Here is a 20,074-nt window from a genome sequence, read left to right on the forward strand (position 1 = left end):
TAGGAAGAAAGGGTCAAGATCCAACAACTGTTAATTTTCCTGCTGTGATCTCTATTGAGATTGCTCGGCCTTTTTTCAATTTCTATGGCTTTCCTAAATTTCCAATGGTGAAATTGCGCAACCTTGGCAATAACACGGGTCTCCTCAATACATACATGATGCTTAGTCTTCTCTGTGTGTTCTACCAAAGCAAAAGACCGGGTCCTCCCATGTTTTATGTCGGCTGAATGCTCATTAATCCTCTGATTAATAGAACAACCAGTGTCACCAACATAGGGGTCCCACAGGAACATATAATAACATAGACATCTTTCATGTCCTTGGGGTCAACTAGGTCTTTTACCGATCTAAGGGAGCTACGGATGGTGTTAATGGGTCCTTGGGGTCAACTGGGTCTTTTACCGATCTAAGGGAGCTACGAATGGTGTTAAGGGGTCTAAAGGTTGAGGGAACATTATGCTTCCTAAGAATTCTTGCAATCTTATCAGTGGTCCCCTGGATGAAAGGGAGATGAACCCCTGAGACTCGATCTTTAGGGTCTTTCTTGACCAATGAATTCTTGTTGGCTTTAAGGAAAGCTTTCTGACCAAGGTGCCTACTATAACCATTATTAACAAAAACATTAAGGAGATGGGCCTTCTCTTTATGGAAGCTCTTTTTATCAGAGATTCCCAGTGCACCAGTAGCTAGCGTGTTGAGAACCCAAAACTTTTGAGCAAAATGTTTATTTAAATTTATAAAAAATTAAGTTTTTATGGTCAAAAGTTTATTTAGTCATATATATATACTCTACTTAGCATTCACAAATACAATTTAAACCATGAAAAGTACCACATTGTATGTTTATTTGGTCATATATATTTTATTTAGCATTCACAAATACAATTTAAACCATGAAAAATAACACAATGTATTTTACACTCTGAAATTTGTAGGTGAAGAAATTGATCCCTCTCTACTCATGTTAAATCTATACTTAAAATGGATCTATGCTATTAAAAATATTTGAAAGAAAAAAAAATTGATAATTTGAATAAACAATGTCTTAATGTTTTGCTACTAGTCAATGCTTTTGTTATAAGTCATGTATCATGAATGGCATAAGAACAATTAAAAAAATGAATATAGGGAAATCTCAGGTATATATGTAACAGATCTATTCATGAAATATGTATTTTTTTTTAATTAATAAAAAGATAGCGTTTTTTTCCTTGTGAAAAACAAAACAAAACATTTTAACCTAAATTAAACCATCTTATTCATTATTTATTAATAGCACCCACTCTATTTATTCTATCCATTAACTGAACCTAATTTAAGAAAAAAAGCACGCCACTACTAATTGCTCTTCGAAAAGGAACATTTACCCAGAAATGGGGTTTTTCACGCCTCATGAGATCAACATTGGTCCAGCAAGATTCATCAACGAAGTCCCTGTATTCGCCCTTGTCTTTCAGCGGAGATGTTGCGGTTATGGACGAGGTGTAAATTACACGCCTAACGGATTTTGCCTTTGTGCAAGCGCTCAGAATATCCAGACTCCCATTCACCGCGGCTTGGATAACACCAGTCTGAAGCGCAAAAAAGGGAAAAAAAACAGAAGTTAAAACCCCATACTCACAAAGTTGAATGGGAACCCTAAATAATTATTTACCTCTTTACCTCTGGATCTTTGGTGTAATCCGTGGGAGTGGCCATGTGAACCACGAAGTCACAGCCATGAACGGCAGAATCGAAGCTGCCCTGTTCATTAATGTCAGCTTTGAAAAGCGTAAGCCTCTCCGTGGCTCCCGGCAGCGACAGAATATGGCGAGTTTTGTTTTCGTTAGCTGCAGAATCAGTCACAGAGAGATTTCCAGTGAAGCCAACTGGCTGGTGTTGGGCAACCAGTCAATATAAACAAAATATAACGACACCAAACCTGGATCTCTAAACGTGGCGTGAACGTAGTACCCCTTGTGCAGAAGATCTCTCACGAGCCAGGAGCCGATGTACCCTCCTCCTCCTGTAACACAAACTCTGCAGGTTCGTCTGTCCTCGTCAGTGATCTCCATTTTTCACTTCACTGACCACAACACGATTTGGGGCATGTTAAGAATAGAATGGTTATTGATGTCGGCAGGCAGGCTTTAAAATAAAGACATCATTATTCACTTGCTAATTATTTAAAAGAGTGTGAAAATGACGGGCATATCAGACAACTTGAAGTTTCAAATTATCTATATATTTATTTACAGCAAGTTGGCATGCACTTGGTAGAAAGGGTAGTGAGGGAAGCAACAGAACCACAGAACCATTATCGATATATTTATTTACATATGGTCCACAGAACCATTATCGACCTGCATTCATATTGCATTGGGAAGCAACGAATGCCCATGTATAGAAGATCACATAGATACCCAAATCAGGACTGTAATGATTGACAAAGACAATCATTAGTCGCTGCTAAGACTCTTGACTCTGTACTTCTCCGTTTTCCTGAAATGTGAAGGTCCAGCAATGGCGGTCAAATCCAGGGCACGCAGAAAACAAAACCACGAACTCCCGACCAATTGCTAAACTTCTATTTTTTAGAAACAAATCAATCGAGAAATCATCTACAAACCATGGAAAAATCCCTGTTCCTGTTCCTCTATCTGGAAGATGATGTAAAGTGATAGCGTTAAACTTGCAAACAATAGTGGGTAGGTAAATACCTTGTATACAGGGCCAAAGCCTCCCTCTCCAAGCTTCATGTTTTCATGAAAATTATCTGTTGCTTCTGTGAGTGCTTCTAAGGTGAAAATAATTTGCTCATGTTGGATTAGTGTCGATTCTGGATCAACAACATGTTTTTCTACATAGAAAAAGAAGAGGCAAATAAGAATCTAATTTCATTAGATAACATAAATATGAATGGGTTGTGTTAAAGAGATGCCTGGTTATAGATTCAATTTTATTTCTAGATGGTAGATTTAGAATATTTTGAAAATTATTCTTAAAATCTGCCATCAAGATAAGTTCAGAATAAGATAAACAAGAATAAGGTCAATTATTCTTAAAATCTGAGATAAATTCCGCTGATTCTACCTTCATTCTGCTGACATGTTACTGGGTTCCGTGAAAAGAAAGATTTCAGTCTGTTCCTCAGGGCAAACAAACAGACCATTAACGCTACTAAGACGCCTGCCACAATCCCCAGAGAATTTTCTGTAGAGCAAATCATGTAATGCATTGTACTGTTATTTACAGACATTGAAGTTACAATCAATTTCTATAATCCCCAAAAGCAAGGAAATCATAAAATTAGATGTGGCCATGAGGGATTACTTGACGTGGTGTGTGAAGCTCCATTCGCCTGAGTCACCTGAGTCATATGGGCAGAAGGGTTTGGCCGGGAGGAGTTAGAGAATGAAAGTGGACTAGCACTATTCCCAGCAGTACTAGTGTTAAAAGAAGGGTATATTTCATATCGAACCCTGCAGCTTCCCGATAGTGCCTGGGCTCCTCCATTCAGAGAACGACATCGGTGGAGGTTATTCGTTGGTAGTTGAAAGCAAGATCTGCAGTCCTTTCTGGATAAATCTCTCCAACATTGAACTAAACTGTAAACGGTACCATTGGCAGAACATGTAGCTGAGCCTTGAGTGAATCCCTTATTTGCAGAATTGCAGGCCTCATCAGACACGTTGAAAAGCAGATTTGAAGTAGTGGTCTTGAAATTGTATAGATTACTTGTACTAATTTCAATTACCATAACCAGATAAGTCCCATTGGTGTCTAGCTTTGAAAAAAGGCTAAAGTTCTCGTATCGCAGGAAGCAGCTTTCTAACCATACTCGAGCGCCGACGTCTTTTCCACAAAGTTGTATAACACTATCGTTTGCTTCTTGTGAACAGATTGAACAGTCTTGGCTAGATATGTTACCTTGACACTGGAGGAGGCCATATATTCTGTTAGGACTTTTGCCATAGAAAGAAGTGTTGAACCTTGTTTGAGGTGCGTTCTTCATTAGATCACCCATTAACCTATTCAAATCGCTCGAAAAAGTACTTCCATTGGCATAAGTAGAGGCATTACCGCAGGCGTGTGAGCTAATCTGTGATGTAACAGAAGGAAAATTGGTGATGAATAGTAAACCGATGAAATGAAATAGAATAGCTGCCTGTTTGCTAGAATTAGCCAAGTTTAACAACATATACATATTGAACAAGAAGTTCGAACCAGTAGTTTTTTGTTGCAGTTGATGGGTCAAAATTCACTGTTTTTTCTAGGTTTTCAAGTCAGATATTAATGAATACTGGCCAGGGAAGAGTCATCAATGAAGATTTCGGAAATGTAAGAGTTACCTAAATATGCGTTGAGAAAAATGGTCTATGTGAAGCCCAATTGGTGTAGAATTTATGCCAATATTAAGCACGTACAAATCTTGTAGGTTGCATGGGCATAGATTCTCACTGATTTCAGAGATTATTCTTTTCCCTTTGGCATTATTTGCCATTCACACAGTTTGCTTTGCTTTGTTTGGTTGTGTGTTGTTCATGAAATTGTGTTTTGCAGTCAGCAAAAGTCTTGAAAGTTGTCTATCAACTGGAAAAAATATCAGAAGCAAACTGTGACAGCATTCACAGAAATAAATAGCGAACAGATCATATATCTGACATTAACTTATCAAGAAATAAGATTCAGAACATATACAGTTTCCACAGAAATGGCAGTACTCTTCTATTACTTTGCTTCAAGGATAGGGCATTGTTTCAGAGAATATCCCTAATGAAATCCATTGAATTAATATATGAATTTAGGGTATCATGGTTCAGAACAACATAATGTTCAAATGTGAAGCCAATGAAATTATATAAGATGGCCCTGCTCCTTTCTTGCTAATTTTCCACCATTCCTTCAAATTTTTCAGTGGCATGTTTATTTCTATTACTTTGCTTCAAGGATAGGGCATTGTTTAATGAAATCCATTGAATTAATATATGAGTTTAGGGTATCATGGTTCAGAACAACATAATGTTCAAATGTGAAGCCAATGAAATTATATAAGATTACCCTGCTCCTTTCTTACTAATTTTCTCTTTATAAACTAGCCATATGGAACTTTGATGTTACACATTCAAATTCTAGTATCATCCACCTGTTTAATTCTCACCTTGGGGCATCTGCAATATTTGACGACATAATGCCTTTAGAAGCACATAGTTTGTTTGACTACCTGTCCACTAGTTAGTTTGTCTATGCTCATTATGGTAAATTCGATCTTACACCTTGAACAGGATTTACTTGTAGTTTACTAAATCCAATGGCTGATTTTTTGGGTATCCGACACTTGATTAATTCTCACCTCGGGCAATCTTTGACAACATAATGCCCTCTAGAAGCTTATAGAATCCAATTTTTAACATATTTTCACTCTTTTTATCACTAGGAGTGCTTAATTCAAACAATGGTGAGACCATTTGGATGTTAGAAACCTAATGCTAATTTTCTATTTGTCCCTAACCTAATGAATATTAATATTGGTGATAGCATATCTTTAAAATGAACATATTGAGTTAATTTCCCTTATATAAAGGTCTTCCTTATTTATTCATAATCTTTGAATTTCAATTACATCATTGTTCTCATCCTTTGTCAAATGTTCATCAAGCAATGTCAGAAGACAGTATTGGCATCCATCAAGGACCTTAGGATAAACCTTATAAATTGAAAGCATGTAGTCTGTAACTAACATGAAATCAAAGTGTCAAATAAATTAATTTGTTCATTTGCTAATTGTGGTAACCCTCGCTCTTCAAATATTAGATAGTTCAAGCTTTGATCTCATGAAATATATGTAACCTTACAAATTGCAGGGCACTAGTCTATTTTTGTGCTAAAGTTTATTGTGCATCATGTGATTTGATTATGACAAGGTTTGTAATTTGATTTATTTCTGTTGTTTGTACTTTGAAGGTTATTGCATCTTGGGGAGTTCGCAACAACATTGACTTTCTTTCTTTGTCTTATACACGACATGCTGAAGACATTATACAAGTAAGAAATATGACATAAAATCTACATTCTTGCTCATGTTCTGAGCTTGTGATGTTACTTCTAGCAACTATGATGGATCTCACATAAAATTTTCTGTCAAGCTGTTTTTCTAGAAACAAGTTATAGCAACACCGTCCATGCTTTTCAACAGATTGTGTGCCAAGAGGGCATCCATGCCCTCTTCAGAGGAGTAACAACTAATATTATGTTAAGAGTAGTAAGGGCTGGAGTTCTTGCACTATATGATCAGCTTCAGTGACTAGTTCTGAGTAAGTCGAACAAGTCAATATTGATATGTAGCGGATGCATGGACAGTGTTTGACAAAATGCTTGAACGGGATGTGGTGTCATGGAATACTATGATTGTTGGATATACTAAAAATGGGTATTGTCAGGAGGCATTAAGGCTTTATGGCTGGATGCAATGGACAGCTATAGAGGCGGATCATGTTACCTTTTCCAGTGTACTTGGTGCGTGTGCTGGCCTAGAAGCTCCGCAGCAAGGAAACGAGGTGCATGGCCATGTAATTAGAAATGGGTTTGACCTAGAGGACCCCATAGGGAATGCTCTTCTTACTATGTTATGAATGTCCTAGCTTCTACGCATGTTTATCATTCCCTACATTAGTGTTCCTTGGCCTTGATTTATAGTATATTGGAAAAGGTTATGAGATATTTTACAATCTTAAGCCCAATGCACGCCTTCTCATGTAACAATCACATTGTCCAAGATAATTCAGTTTGTCAGATAAATTTTGTATCTTTTGGGTGAATTATGTTAGGGCAGTTAGAACCTGCCATGCATATCTTCTCTTGAAATCTTCTACACGTAACCTTAAATAATTATGCTCGAAATACCATCTATATCAATGAAATATGATCATATGACGTGTCACCATTGGCATACCACCCAACAACACTGCATTATGCAAATTTCTAGCAATACTATACTCAATGTAACCCCTATTCGACATTTTTTGTAAAATTATGGCCGATATGAAGAAATGAATCAAGTAGAAATTCAATCTGTCTTATGAAAATGTCACTAACTATCCAGGTATGTTTTTGCTATGTATGCACCCTAGATTACACCGATGCTATGTATGCACCCTAGATTAGACATCAAATATTTTACTAATCCCCTCTGCTTTTGCATTTTTCCATTTTTCTCTATCGAACATATGCTTGTCACAAAAGGCAACTAATTGCTTATGCTTGCAGTCACACTATTTTTTATGAGACGATTTGCAATTAGCATTACAATAATCAGTGCAAGAACAAAGTCCATTCGAGAAACAATGGAAACAATTTGCATCTCTCACAACAATTCCCTTCCCGGTGATCATCAGAATGAGCTTTGTGGCATTGTGGCAACGCCCTCAAACGCGAAGGTTCTTGGTAATATAAATAGATGATCTAGCCATTTGTTGATGATAAAAAATAAACATCGGTAAAGAAACAAAATTGCATAAAAATTTGACTTCTTTCTTCTATTTTGTTGTTTCTTATGTCATTTGCATAAAATTTTGACTTCTTTCTTCTATGCTGTTGTTTTTTATATCATTGCCTTACGGCGTTTCCTTTGCAACATGTGGTGCAAATGCTAGTTTAAAAGAGTGTGAAAATGACGGACATATCAGACAACTTGAAGTTTCAAATTATCTATATATTTATTTACAGCAAGTTGGCATGCACTTGGTAAAAAGGGTAGTGAGGGAAGCAACGGAACCACAGAACCATTATCGATATATTTATTTACATATGGTCCACAGAACCATTATCGACCTGCATTCATATTGCATTGGGAAGCAACGAATGCCCATGTACAGAAGATCACATAGATACCCAAATCAGGACTGTAATGATTGACAAAGACAATCATTAGTCGCTGCTAAGACTCTTGACTCTGTACTTCTCCGTTTTCCCGAAATGTGAAGGTCCAGCAATGGCGGTCAAATCCAGGGCACGCAGAAAACAAAACCACGAGGATTATCAAAGCCACAAGAGCAGAATATGGTTGTATCTCACACTGCTTTCTCTGCAATATGGTGCACAGTAATGTTTTCAACTCTTTTTATCTTTAACGCGGTTCGAACTCCCGACCAATTGCTAAACTTCTATTTTTTAGAAACAAATCAATCGAGAAATCATCTACGGACTTGTATAACATTAGTGTTTTTGACATTGAGAGGTCTTGGATGTGCTTTGGAAGTAGTTGCATCCCCCTCGATAGTAGTGCATACCTTCTGCTCTACCACAGTGCCATCACAAGTTTCAATCAAGTTAAGTCTTACTTCTCTTTGGACCTCATATGTGATTTTTGGGCATATTCTGGGTAAAATCGAATGGTTATTTTATTGTTGCTCATTGCCTGTTGTGAGTTGTTCTTCGAGATGTTTAGTCTTGGCACTAATTTTGTAATAGGTCCTCTCTTAGTTCTAATAGCTCAGGGTGCCTTGGTTACCAAATCTTGATTGCTTAGGGTGCTTTTGTTACCAAATCTTGATGTTAGGTTTGTCATTTTGAAGCATTTCCGGTTTTGTGTGCTATGTGCAGGTTGTTCTAAGGGTCATAGGTTCTCCCAATATAATTTTATTTTTCTTTTATTATTTTATTATAATCCCATTGAAATTGCTTTGGGTGCACAACAACTGTACTAATTGATAACCTCTATTGAGGTGTCTAGACTTATTCTTTTGTGTTTTATCTTTGGTGATTTATATATTGATGAAAAGTAATGCAACGCTCTAATAGAATTAGATAATGGAACGATCTAATAGAATTTAATTTCATCCATGAAAAAACATATCTTTTTAGTTTTGCACCCAAACAATTTAGACACTTTTAGTGTTAATCTTATATCCCTTATTCAAAAAATTGTTTATTGGTCATTTTTATATGAATTTGATTTACAAGAAAGAGGTAAGTGCCACTTCTTTTGTACTGATTTGTGAGTGTGCAAAAGGTATTATAAGTGTCTGCTTCTTTGATGACACTGTTTCTATTTCACGATCTCTACTATCTCTGTTTTGTTACATTTGTAAACTAATCATGTAATATGTGTCCATGATTTCTTGTGCTTTGATACTTATCGTAAAAGATAGTAGCTTGCTCAGACTTAGCAAAAAATGGACTTTTGTAAATTCATTAACTTCATGCTTATTTATGCTTTGTACAATAGCTTGTTGCAACTTTTGTATCAGAATCTAGCCTCCTTTACCTTTTCAATGCTTAATGAGGCGAAGCTATTTTTCACTGCACTTTTCATGTAACTTATTTTCAGGTCAATTGTCTAACCCAACTTCGAATTCAAAGTATTCTACTTTTTTCTATGCAAACATTTCTATTTTATTTTTTTAAGTTTTGAATGCTTATTATTATAATTTATTATAATGTTCATACAAGATTATTTTTTAATATATTTTTAATTGGTGAAATCTATATATATATATATATATATATATATATATATATATATATATATATATATTATTTATTTTTTTATTATATATAAAAATAAATCAAAAAAATAAAAAATGATGAATTTTCATTTATTATGTTTTTATGGAAAAAATATTACATAAGGTAAAAATAAATATTAAACGTCATTTGAAGTGTTGTTTAAAACTAAAATCGTTACCCGTCAAATTTAACCACTGTCACATCATATCAAAACAATTATGGATGAATTAGCCAATGATTGGAATTCACTGATTCATCAATGCATTAGTCTAATCAAAATTCTTTTTTGGCTCTGAAAATCATGGAAATTTTAGTAATATTTTGATAAAATCTGGCAGGATTTTTGTAAATCCAGGTTAGAGTTGTCAAACTTTAAGATTTTGGGTGCTCCAAAGGTTTTTGATGGTGTTGAATCTATTTCTACCATTAAAAATATGATTCAAACACTCCTACTACAAAATTTCTTGAAATTATTTTACCTGAATTCAAACCACTTTTAAATATCTAAGCAAATCTTTCACCTCGCTAAACCACGTCTTCATCAATTGTTTGTTCAAACATGTCCCTAAAATCAGGAAAAAAAACTTGATGGACCTCTTACTATAATGAGTGTGCATGATTTCATCTAAGGAAAAGTAGATGCTTTTAGAGACATTTTTTACATTACAAGAGGTCAAAGTAGGGAAGTTGATAATTGAAGGGCATCTTCACATTGAATATGAATGAGGTTTGGGCAGAGAAAGCTAGGGTAGATAAGTTGAAATATTTCGACTTACATCATTTAGAAACAAACAAATTGGTAGATGTGGACCCACACACTCTTAAGGAAGCCTAGGAGAAATATGGATAGTGTTTCAAAACCATTTGATTGATTTTTAATGTTTAAACACTTTCTGCAAATTGTGGAGATATATAAATCTTAAGTGAAGGATGGTGGCTTATATAACCATTCTTTAGTTGGAACTTAGGAAACACAAACGTCCATGTCCATTTAAATTTAATCTAGGATGGCTTGCAGAAGAGGATTTATACAGGTTGGCGAAAGCTACTTGGAATTCATGTAGGGTAATGTCAATTTGTTTGCCAATGAATTGCAACCTTATTAGTGTGGTTGGGTGAAATACATAAAAATAGAGATGAGTTGATGGTGGAAGTAGAAGATGATATTAAATCATTATAGAAAACTATTTTCTTTAGTTTGTTTTGTTATGAGGAGGTGATCAAGTTAAAGGAGCTTTAATAACAGAAAAAAATAAGTTATTATTTGATAGGGAATCAAAATAGCATTTATAGAGTTGGGGCCTTATTTGATCAAGTAAGAGTAGGACCTTCTATTAAGCTAGCCAATAATACATAATTTACATAAAGCCGCACCCACTTTGTGAGAGTTCATTAGTCAGCAGGGTAGGCAGAAATCGAACCACTCACCCAAAACCATGAGAAGCCTAAACAGGAAAAACCGAGGAGAAACCGCCAAACAATTAGGGCAAAAAACCATCTGGTAGTGCTGACGTGCACCAAATGAACCTTGAACTCCTTGGAAGACGAGTCCACCGAATCGGGGGCCACAAAAAGGCCACAAAAGACCCGCTGAGGGTCCACAAGAAGTTCCACCACAAACCACACTTAAAACTTTCAAACATACTCGACGCAAATTATAAGCATAGTACCCTAAAATTTTTCAGGTCCGAAACTCTCAACCAACTAACACAAACAAATCGCCACCGTTGATCACCCGACTTAGATCCAATGACCTTCGTGAATATTGGGAGGACAAGAAGCATGAGAGTTAACTGCCCAATGAGGGCAGTTTTCTCTCACCTCTCGCCGCAATGTATCGCACGAAGAGTGGATTCAGGGGCCAACCTCAAAAAACCAGAAACCATTCGGACCAGGCCTAATATACCACTTGTGGTTTTGAGTCGGTTGTTTCGCGGAAAAGCATACACGCTCTATTGCCAAGTGATGTCCATCAGTCTAGTCCAGTGGACAGTTTTTGAGCCATTCCAATCCACCCAAAATCTCTGTCAAACCCCAACTAAGCAAAATGAAAAAGGACGACCAAACCTGTGGTACTATCCGAGTCAATCCTTTCAGCATTCAATCAAAAGAACTCCGAGCTTTGGAAAACAGCCAAACCAAAAGGGTCAGATGGTTTAGGGTTCTCCCTCCTCCCGCCTGTCTCCTGAATCCATTCGATCCATCCTGTTAGTCCATAGTTCCATATCTTGGGTTGCCTGATAGAGACAGTCCTCCCACAATTTGCTAGTAGGTAACGACTCCCAAGCATACTTAGAGTCCCTGTCCCTATTGGTGACTCCTTCGTTCGCCAACCGATCCGCTAACATGTTAGCTTTCCTTTTTCACATGAACAAATCTGGCAGTTTTAAGCATTTGCAGGTGGGTGAAAAACCTGCAAAAGCTTCCAATGCTTCGACACTTTATCTGGAGAGGTTCCATTGCATATTTTCTTGGCCGCTCTAATAATTAATTCCGAATCTGCTTCAATTATAACATTGTGTGAATTTGAATCCACCAGGATTTCTAAGCATTGCTCTAATGCCATGAGCTCAGCCATGTTATTAGTGGCCTTTCCCAAGTGGCCATGGAAGATTTTCTTTATTTGCCCCTGATCATCTCTTATGGCACCCCCAAAGCCAGCTGATCTTGGGTTGCCCTTAGATGCTCCATCAATATTAACCTTTAAGAAACCATAAGGAGGGGGCTCCCAAATGTTAACACCTGTATTTATTAGGATCGCTCCCTTTATTATTCCCAGAGGACTGATGGACTGGAGACCCAAGTGAAGTATAATACTTTCCTCTCGGGGCAGAGAAGGATCCTTAGGAAGAGTTCTCAACAAGCTTCTTACTGTGTCTTTGAGCTGCCTTAAAACTTGATCAATTATGTGTTGGGGCTTGCTTGTTTTGTTTTTGAAGATCCTACTGTTGCCCTCTCTCCAAACATTCCAAATGACAAACCCTGGAAGTAGAATCCATTCTTTATTAATGATCTCATTCCCTGAGAAATTCTTCCTCCAGTTCTTCAAAGTGTTAGATATGCTGAGACTATCCCTATCAGTTTGTCTAAAGATTGAGGCCACCCAGTCCCACACCTTGGAAGTGAAAGGACAGAGGTTGAGAAGGTGTTCAATTGTCTCCTCATGTAAGCCGCAGAGGTAACATTTGGAAGGGTCAATAAAGCCTTTCTTTAGGAGATTCTCCCAAGTTAAGATCTTCCTTTGATGCACTAGCCAGATGAATAACTTTATTTTCATCCAGTGGGGACTTTGCCATAGTTTCTTCCAGACTTGATCAAGATTCACAAAGTTAAATCCTATAACTTCCTGTTTAGCCTCTTTGAGGTTAAAGTTACCTTCAGCGTTCTTTCCCCATCTTAATCAGGTAAGGAGGAAACCAGAATCCTTCTATGCTCTAGATCCTGGGCGAGAGCATCTACCTTGGCCTTCAGAGGACTCTCATCACTGTATCTTAGAACCTTCCAATTCCTCCATTTTCCATTATTCCTTCCCTGGTCCCAGAAATATTTTACCAAAAACAGACCTTTGCTATCTATGTCACTTTTGAGATCTACTAATTCATCCCTATAAAGGTTGGGTTCCTGTTGCCAGTTGTCCTCCCAAAATCGAGCAAGGTCCCCTACTCGGATTTCCTAGAAACAGTGTTGTTGAACAATACTTTTATTTTCCCAGGCAAGGTTCCAAATATGTGAGCCCCTGATTTTCCCTGACATTCTAATGTGATCCTTCTCCTGCCAATACTTGGCATACTTTTGTTTCCAAAGCTTAGCCCAGGGGGCAGTCGACTCCTTGATCCATCTCCACCAAAGCTTAGCTCCCGAAACTTTGTTGAGAGTCTCAGGAACATGAAGCCCCAAACCGCCATGGCTTTTAGGCTTGCAGAGCTTGTCCTAGGCTACTAAAGCCCACTTCTTTTTCTCTTCCCCTCTACCCCACAAAAAGTCCCTCTGTATACTTCTTATCTTGTGCTTAATGCCTTGAGGAGAAGGAAGAGCTGAAAACATGAAAATGGGAATGGCCTGCAAGACCGCCTGTGTGAGCACAAGGCGCCCTGCCAAATTTAGTGACTTGCATGTCCATTTTCTGACCTTGTCCTAAAGTTTATTTAATATTGGCTCCCACACTTTCTTGCTTAGAGAATTGTCAGTCAGAGGAATGCCAAGATATTTGGAAGGAAGTTGTTCCCTTTGAAATCCAAGAATTCTGGTAATGTTTCTCTGAATAGCAATATTAGTGTTAAAGAAAAAGACTTTGGACTTGTTGAGGCTTACCTCTGTGCCTGCTGCCCTAGCAAAGTCATTTAAGATGTTTTTGATTGCTCTGGCTTCCCTGACTGTGGGTATGCCCTGCAACATTGTGTCATCCACAAATTGTTGATGAGTATTTGCCGCTCCATCTGAGGTGAGTTTGATGCCCTAGATTCGTCCTTCAACATTTGCCATTTTGATCGCTCTACCTAGCCCTTCCATCATGAGGACGAAGAGGAACAGTGAGAGAGGATTCCTTGTCTGAGTCCTTTGGAGGGTGTGAAGATTCTTGATGGAGCTCCATTAAGCAGTATGAAAAAATTGGTCGTGGTAACTAGTGCCATAACCGATCTTATCCAATTTTGGTCAAAGCCATAGGCTTTAAGAATTGCTCTTATGTAAGACCAGCTTAGTTTGTCATAGGCTTTTGCTAGGTCCAACTGAATGATCATACCATCTTGTTTGTTGCTTTTGAGAGAGTGTACCACCTCATGAGCTTGGATGATATTTTTGAGGATTTGTCTTCCTTCCACATAGCTTGTTTGCTCCTCTGAGATGAGAGAAGGGAGAAGGGGCTTGAGTCTATTGGCTATCACCTTGGAAATGATTTTATACACCACATTACATAAGGATATGGGTTGAAAACCATCCGGCGTCATCGCATTTTCCTGCTTTGGGATAAGAGCTATGAAGGAAGCATTAAGAGCCTTAAGTACTTTTTTGGATTTTCTTGATTCTTCCACTACCTCGAGGATATCCTGTTTGACTGTTTCCTAGTAGGGTTTGAAGAAGTCTACATTGAATCCATCCGGGCCTAGTGCTTTACCATTTTTCATTTCATTAATCACTTCACTAACCTCCTCTTCCGATACTGGCATGTTAAGATTGTGGTTGTCCTCTCTGGTAACCAGCTAAGGGATATACTGAGTGAAATGGTCAATGAACCTGGATCTGTCCTCCAGTGGCTCCTTTGCAATATTGAAGAAGTGTTGTACAAGAACCGATTCCATATCATTGTGAGAGACAAGCTCAATACCTTGAGAATCTTTGATCTTCGTGATTCTATTGTGTGCCCTATGAGCCATAGTGGATTTATGAAAGAACTTTGTATTTCTTTATCCCTCTCTAATCCATTGTATCCTTAATTTCTACCACCAGAAGATTTCCTCTTGTAAGCATCAAACCTCCCATTCTTCCTGCAAAGCGTTAGTTAGTTTTTTCCACTCTTCGGAGAAGCCATCTGTGATGTTGATCTGATTGATCTCCTGGAGCTTCTGCTCAGTTTCTCTTTTGGCTTTGAAGATATTGCCAAATTCCTTTTTGTTCCAAGCTTTAAGTCTGGATTTGATATGTTTAAGTTTCTGCTGGAGCATGAACATTTTTGTGCCCTGAATGTTCAACTCCTCTCTCCACCATTCATCAATGTTACTAGTGAATTTAGGGTGTGAGAGCCAGGCATTTTCAAACCTAAAAGGTCTATTTCTCGATGTGCCCAAAAAGGTGGCTTCTAGCTGTACAGGCCAGTGATCCGGTCCTCCAAAGGGCAGAATGGAAGCTGTTATGGCGGGTCCTGTGAGAAGGAGGTCCTCTGAAATAATAAATCTATCAAGTTTGGAAGCAACTTGAGAAGCCCCTCCCCTTTTTTTGTTCCATTTGAAGGTTCCATAGAAGGAAAAAAACTGAAATCAAGAATAGAAAACCTAATTTTCTTTAACTTCTGGGATCATCGCACCTGTCTGGGAAAAACATCGATAATCGCGACTGTGATTAAAAAATCTGCGATGCCATTGCGACTGTTAGAGAGAAAAAAGAGATGGTCGAAAAAGATGAGATAAAACCAAAAAATATTCAAGATCAACAAAAAACAAGAACCTTCAAGCAATCACCAGAAAGTGAAAATAGTTACAAACAAACAAACAATCCTGAAAACAGACAGTTGGTCAAACTCTACACGAAAGCAGGATGAAGGATTGAATGGAAAGGACCATAGCTTCCCCAATGAAGTCGCCATTTTTTTTCTAGGTAAATCCTGTCTGCGGACAAAGATGATCCCTCTAGCCCAATAAGTGGGTCTAGCAACTGAAGTGACAATCTACTGGACACTTTCCTAAGTTACAATTGAAAAGAAAGACGAAGAAGATGGCCTACCTCGTTCTGATGCTATATCCATCTCCTTTGTTGAAAACCTTGGATCACTTGCGTTATGGGCTTGTTCCTACTGTTCACAACATTGATACACCTGCACAAGAGATCAAGACACAACAAGGCATGCAAATACAAGTAGCATATTCAAAAGTAACCTACCTAACTCATCAAGGAATATTAAGCTAAATGATACACCAGCGTACACATTTAGGGAAAATGAACCAGCAATTGTATATTAATAGAAAATAAAGGGAAGCATACAACCAAGCCTTGATGTTGATAGGCTCTCCTTGAATGAATATCCAAGTCCAAGCTAAGCTCTCCAAGCACTCCTCCAAGCCAAATGAGTAGCATATAGGCACAATCTTAGCATAAGGGTGAAAATAGGCATAGACCAACCATTTGGGAATGGGAGAGGATGAATATATAGGCTGGGAAAGGGAGTTAGGATCTCTCCAAAGATAGGAGTAGGCCCTTATCTCAAGGAGGTAGCTCATAGGGATAAGACCAAGAGGCCAAGTTGGGAGAATTCGACCTCATCTATGCCGAACAACCTCCAGCTTGCCGCTCTGGAAGCTTCTAGATCACGAAGCTTCTCATCCTCTTTGGGAAAATTGAATTTTTGGGATCATCACGGGTATACAAGTGAACAGAGTGATGCCATCATGGGTCAAGTATAGTGCAACAGGTGACCATCATTGTTTTTAGTCTCATAAGGGCGATGATTCTCAAATTAGGGTTTTAGAGCTATTTCCTTCAGGGGAAGCTCAAGGCATTTTCCAATCAATGTCTTAGGAAGGATCTGAACTACATATATGAATGAGTACATTGCATGATGGTCATGTTTCAGGCACTTCGGGGTATGTCATAGGGAAGTGCAAGTCGTGTGATAAAATACAGTGTAACACGAATATTTCTCCTCCATTCCTTGAGAGATTAAACGTAGTTAAATCACCTGCATACCTTGACTTCAATCTCTTAGGGGAATTAAAAAATTTATATATCAAAATTCCTCTCCTACAGGCTATTAGAGAAATACCCATTTATGCTAAAGCCATTAAATAATTATGTGTCAAGAAGCCTGGTAGGAAGCCAAAGACTCTCCTACAGTCCATGTTTTAGGGAAACTCTCTGATCTCATCCTGGGAAAACAAGTACCCATTAAATATGATGACCCTGAAAACCTTATAGATATCCAGATTCAAGGATATAATTTCCCAAATACTTTGGTGGACTTGAGAGCGACCATAAATATTATAACACTAGAAACTTGTGGAGTCCTTAGAATAACCAGATTTGAATTGACTCCAATGGTGTTGGAGTTGGTTGACAGATCAGTAGTAAAAGTGAAGGGGACTTTAGATGATGTCATTGTTTCCGTAGATTCCTGAGAATACCCAGTATATTTTCTGGTCCTCAATCTTAGAAACAAACTACAAGGACATCCCTTGATATTAGGAAGACCATGGCTTTCCACTGCAAACACATACATAAGGTGTCGAACTGGAAGTATGACCATTGCTAAAGGACCAGCTATCAAGAATCTTATCTTATACCCTCTCGCTAGACCCAACATGTTGATTGATGATTTTAGTCGTTCCCTGCCTAAACATTGGGAAGGAAATTTACGCTCTCCTCCTACTGTCAATAGAGCCCTTATATTTAAAAGGTAGACCGAGGATGATATAATTAATGGATTTATTAATCAACCTTCCACTATCAGGAACCCAACTTATCAAATGTTGAAATTTGTTCTTGACAATGAAGCCCAAGGAGATCCGCTAGAGGAATTGAACACTGAACATATACCCACGACTGCAGTTCATAATAATATTCCCATCTAAATTGAGCCTGACAAGATCTTTAATATTAACGCTAATGTTTATAACCTTCAACGTGAAAGGCTGATACAAATTCTTCAAAAATATAAACATGATTTTGCTGAGGAATATTCTAATATGAAGGGCATCAATCCAAAACTTTGTACACGTCATATTTATATTGAGAAAGATGCCCGAGCCAATCGCTAACCTCAAAGAAGACTAAATTCACACCTCAGTGACATAGTAAAATGAGAACTTCAAAAACTTCTTGATGTTAATTTCATATATCCCATTTCTGATATCCAGTGGGTTTCACCACTAGTAGTAGTCCCTAAAAAGAATGGAAAATGGAGAATTTGTGTCAACTATAGAGAGCTAAATAAAGCTACGCAAATGGATTATTTTCCTCTTCCTTTTGTGGACCAAGTCCTTGAGACTCTTTCTGGAAAGAAATATTTTTTTTCTTGGATGGGTTCATTAGATATAATCAAATACAAATTTCCCCTGAAGACCAAAATAAAACCACATTCACTTTCCCTTGGGGAACATTTTCATATAGGGTCTTACCATTTGGGTTTTTCAATGCACCAACCATTTTTCAAAGGGAAATTCTCAGCATTTTTTCTTATTTGAATGATGAGGAACTTCAACTATATGTGGATGATTTTACCCCCAATGGTAATGATTTTGATCAAGCTTTGGATGATCTTGAAAAGGTTCTTGCATGATGTATAACCACCAGACTATGCCTTAGTCATGAAAAATGTCATATGATGATGACAGAGGGCATAGTTCTAGGACATTTTATTTCTGCTACATGTATTCAGGTAGATCTAGCTAAGATTGAGGTAATTCTAGAACTTCCTACTCCTCAAACACAGGCAGAGTTATGTAGTTTCCTCGGTTATGCTGGTTATTATCATCGTTTTATAGCAAATTTTTCAAAACTAGCAACACCTTTGTATGTGCTGACTATACATGTGGATTTCGAGTGGACTGATAAATGTGACATTTCTTTTACAGATCTAAAAAGGTTGGTCTCAACAACTCCTGTGTTGCGAGGACCAAACTGGAATCTACCATTCCATATATCCTCAGATGCATAAGATACAATGATAGGGGTAGACCTTGGACAAGAAGAGGATAAAAAGCCTTATGCAATTTATTACATCAACAAAAACCTTGTGCCGACTGAGTTTAGTTGCACTCTGACAGAAAAATAATTTGTAATCGTTGTTTATGCCATAAATAAATTCCGCCATTATATAACAAGATACCTAGATTTTTAATATATGTTAATCATTCTTCCATTCGTTATTTAACTAACAAACTTGTTACCAATGGTAGAATAACTCGTTGTTTATTGTTGTTGCAGGAGTTTGAAATTACCATAAAGGATCGCTCAGAAAAGGAGAACCTTGTTGCATATTTCTTGTCAAGAGTTCCAGGTGCAATCGATTCTTCGCCAGTTGAGGACCAATTCCAAGATGAACATTTGTTTGTCGTAATAATCAGGATACCTTGGTATGCCGATGTTCTGAATTATCTGGTAGCTATAAAATTATCATCACAACTGTCATCCTGGGAAAAGAAGCTTATCATTTAGCGTAGTGCACACTTTTCATTGATGGATGGTTACCTTTTTCATACAGGGGCCGATCTTCAAATTCAAAGATACATCAGAGAAGACAAATTTATGATATCCTCAGGGCCTGTCATGATGAGCCCTGTGGAGGTCATTGTGTTGATCGAAGAACTCAACATAAGGTACTACAGGTGGGGTATTTTTGGCCCACAATATTTAAATGTGCAAATAAATATGTCCAGAGTTGCGACAAATGCCAAAGGATGGGCCATCCCATTCAGTCAGAGGAAATACCTCTTCAACCATAGATTGTATTGGAACCATTTGAAAGATGGGAGACGGATTTTGTAGGCCCTTTTAATCCACCTTCAAATCATAAAACATATATTCTAGTTTGTACATATTATGTGACTAAATGGGTTGAAGCAGTAGCACTCCCAAGGGCCACAGAAGAAGCGGTCATCAATTTTATGTTCAAACTGTTTGTTTAATATGGGCTTCCTTGGGAGCTTGTAATAGATAGGGGATCATAGTTCACTGCTCATAAAGTTTCATCCATGCTGCAAAATTATCATATTAAACACATAGTCACTTCTCCTCACCATCCGCAAGCAAATGGGCAGGTGGAAAGTACTAATAAATTCTTAAAGGAGATTTTAACAAAAATAGTATCTACAAATCATCGATATTGGGTTGCCAAGCCTCCAGAAGCCTTATGGGTTTATCGGACAACCTGGAAAAATACCAC

General features: G+C 37.7%; 2 protein-coding genes and 1 long non-coding RNA gene across 3 annotated transcripts; 1 reads left to right on the plus strand and 2 right to left on the minus strand.

Moving 5' to 3' along the window:
- Nucleotides 1–1,256: 1,256 nt before the first annotated feature.
- On the minus strand, nucleotides 1,257–2,109 carry LOC149266521 (putative anthocyanidin reductase). The gene is made up of 3 exons (XM_089396747.1): nucleotides 1,922–2,109; nucleotides 1,663–1,829; nucleotides 1,257–1,571 (listed from the first exon to the last, which is right to left on the minus strand). The coding sequence occupies exons 1-3, from the start codon at nucleotides 2,052–2,054 to the stop codon at nucleotides 1,311–1,313; spliced, it is 561 nt and encodes a 186-aa protein (XP_089252873.1). The 5' UTR covers nucleotides 2,055–2,109; the 3' UTR covers nucleotides 1,257–1,310.
- Nucleotides 2,110–3,074: 965 nt separating this feature from the next.
- Nucleotides 3,075–4,186, minus strand: LOC149266522 (antimicrobial ginkbilobin-2-like protein). The gene is made up of 2 exons (XM_089408526.1): nucleotides 3,350–4,186; nucleotides 3,075–3,221 (listed from the first exon to the last, which is right to left on the minus strand). Exons 1-2 carry the CDS (start codon nucleotides 4,184–4,186, stop codon nucleotides 3,075–3,077), a joined length of 984 nt encoding a protein of 327 aa, XP_089264652.1.
- A 3,557-nt stretch (nucleotides 4,187–7,743) lies between these two features.
- LOC149266523 (uncharacterized) lies at nucleotides 7,744–19,859 on the plus strand. Its single transcript, XR_016252959.1, has 3 exons — nucleotides 7,744–8,306; nucleotides 19,117–19,265; nucleotides 19,394–19,859. It is a non-coding gene; the product is annotated as an uncharacterized LOC149266523 (long non-coding RNA).
- Nucleotides 19,860–20,074: the final 215 nt, after the last annotated feature.

This window comes from Pinus tabuliformis, chromosome 6 (genome assembly GCF_031772625.1).
Source record: "Pinus tabuliformis cultivar Carrire ecotype Pingquan chromosome 6, CPIR1, whole genome shotgun sequence".
Taxonomy (NCBI): domain Eukaryota; kingdom Viridiplantae; phylum Streptophyta; class Pinopsida; order Pinales; family Pinaceae; genus Pinus; species Pinus tabuliformis.

What these genes read in the sequence shown, in the direction of transcription:
- LOC149266521 (XM_089396747.1), bottom strand. Translation starts at nt 2,054, where the DNA reads ATGGAGATCACTGACGAGGACAGACGAACCTGCAGAGTTTGTGTTACA. An exon ending in CGCCACGTTTAGAGATCCAG is followed by an intron (nt 1,830 to 1,921) that starts GTTTGGTGTCGT and finishes CTGATTCTGCAG; the next exon opens with CTAACGAAAACAAAACTCGC. An exon ending in ATTACACCAAAGATCCAGAG is followed by an intron (nt 1,572 to 1,662) that starts GTAAAGAGGTAA and finishes TTTGCGCTTCAG; the next exon opens with ACTGGTGTTATCCAAGCCGC.
- LOC149266522 (XM_089408526.1), bottom strand. Translation starts at nt 4,186, where the DNA reads ATGTATATGTTGTTAAACTTGGCTAATTCTAGCAAACAGGCAGCTATT. An exon ending in CTTCTGCCCATATGACTCAG is followed by an intron (nt 3,222 to 3,349) that starts GTGACTCAGGCG and finishes TGTAAATAACAG; the next exon opens with TACAATGCATTACATGATTT.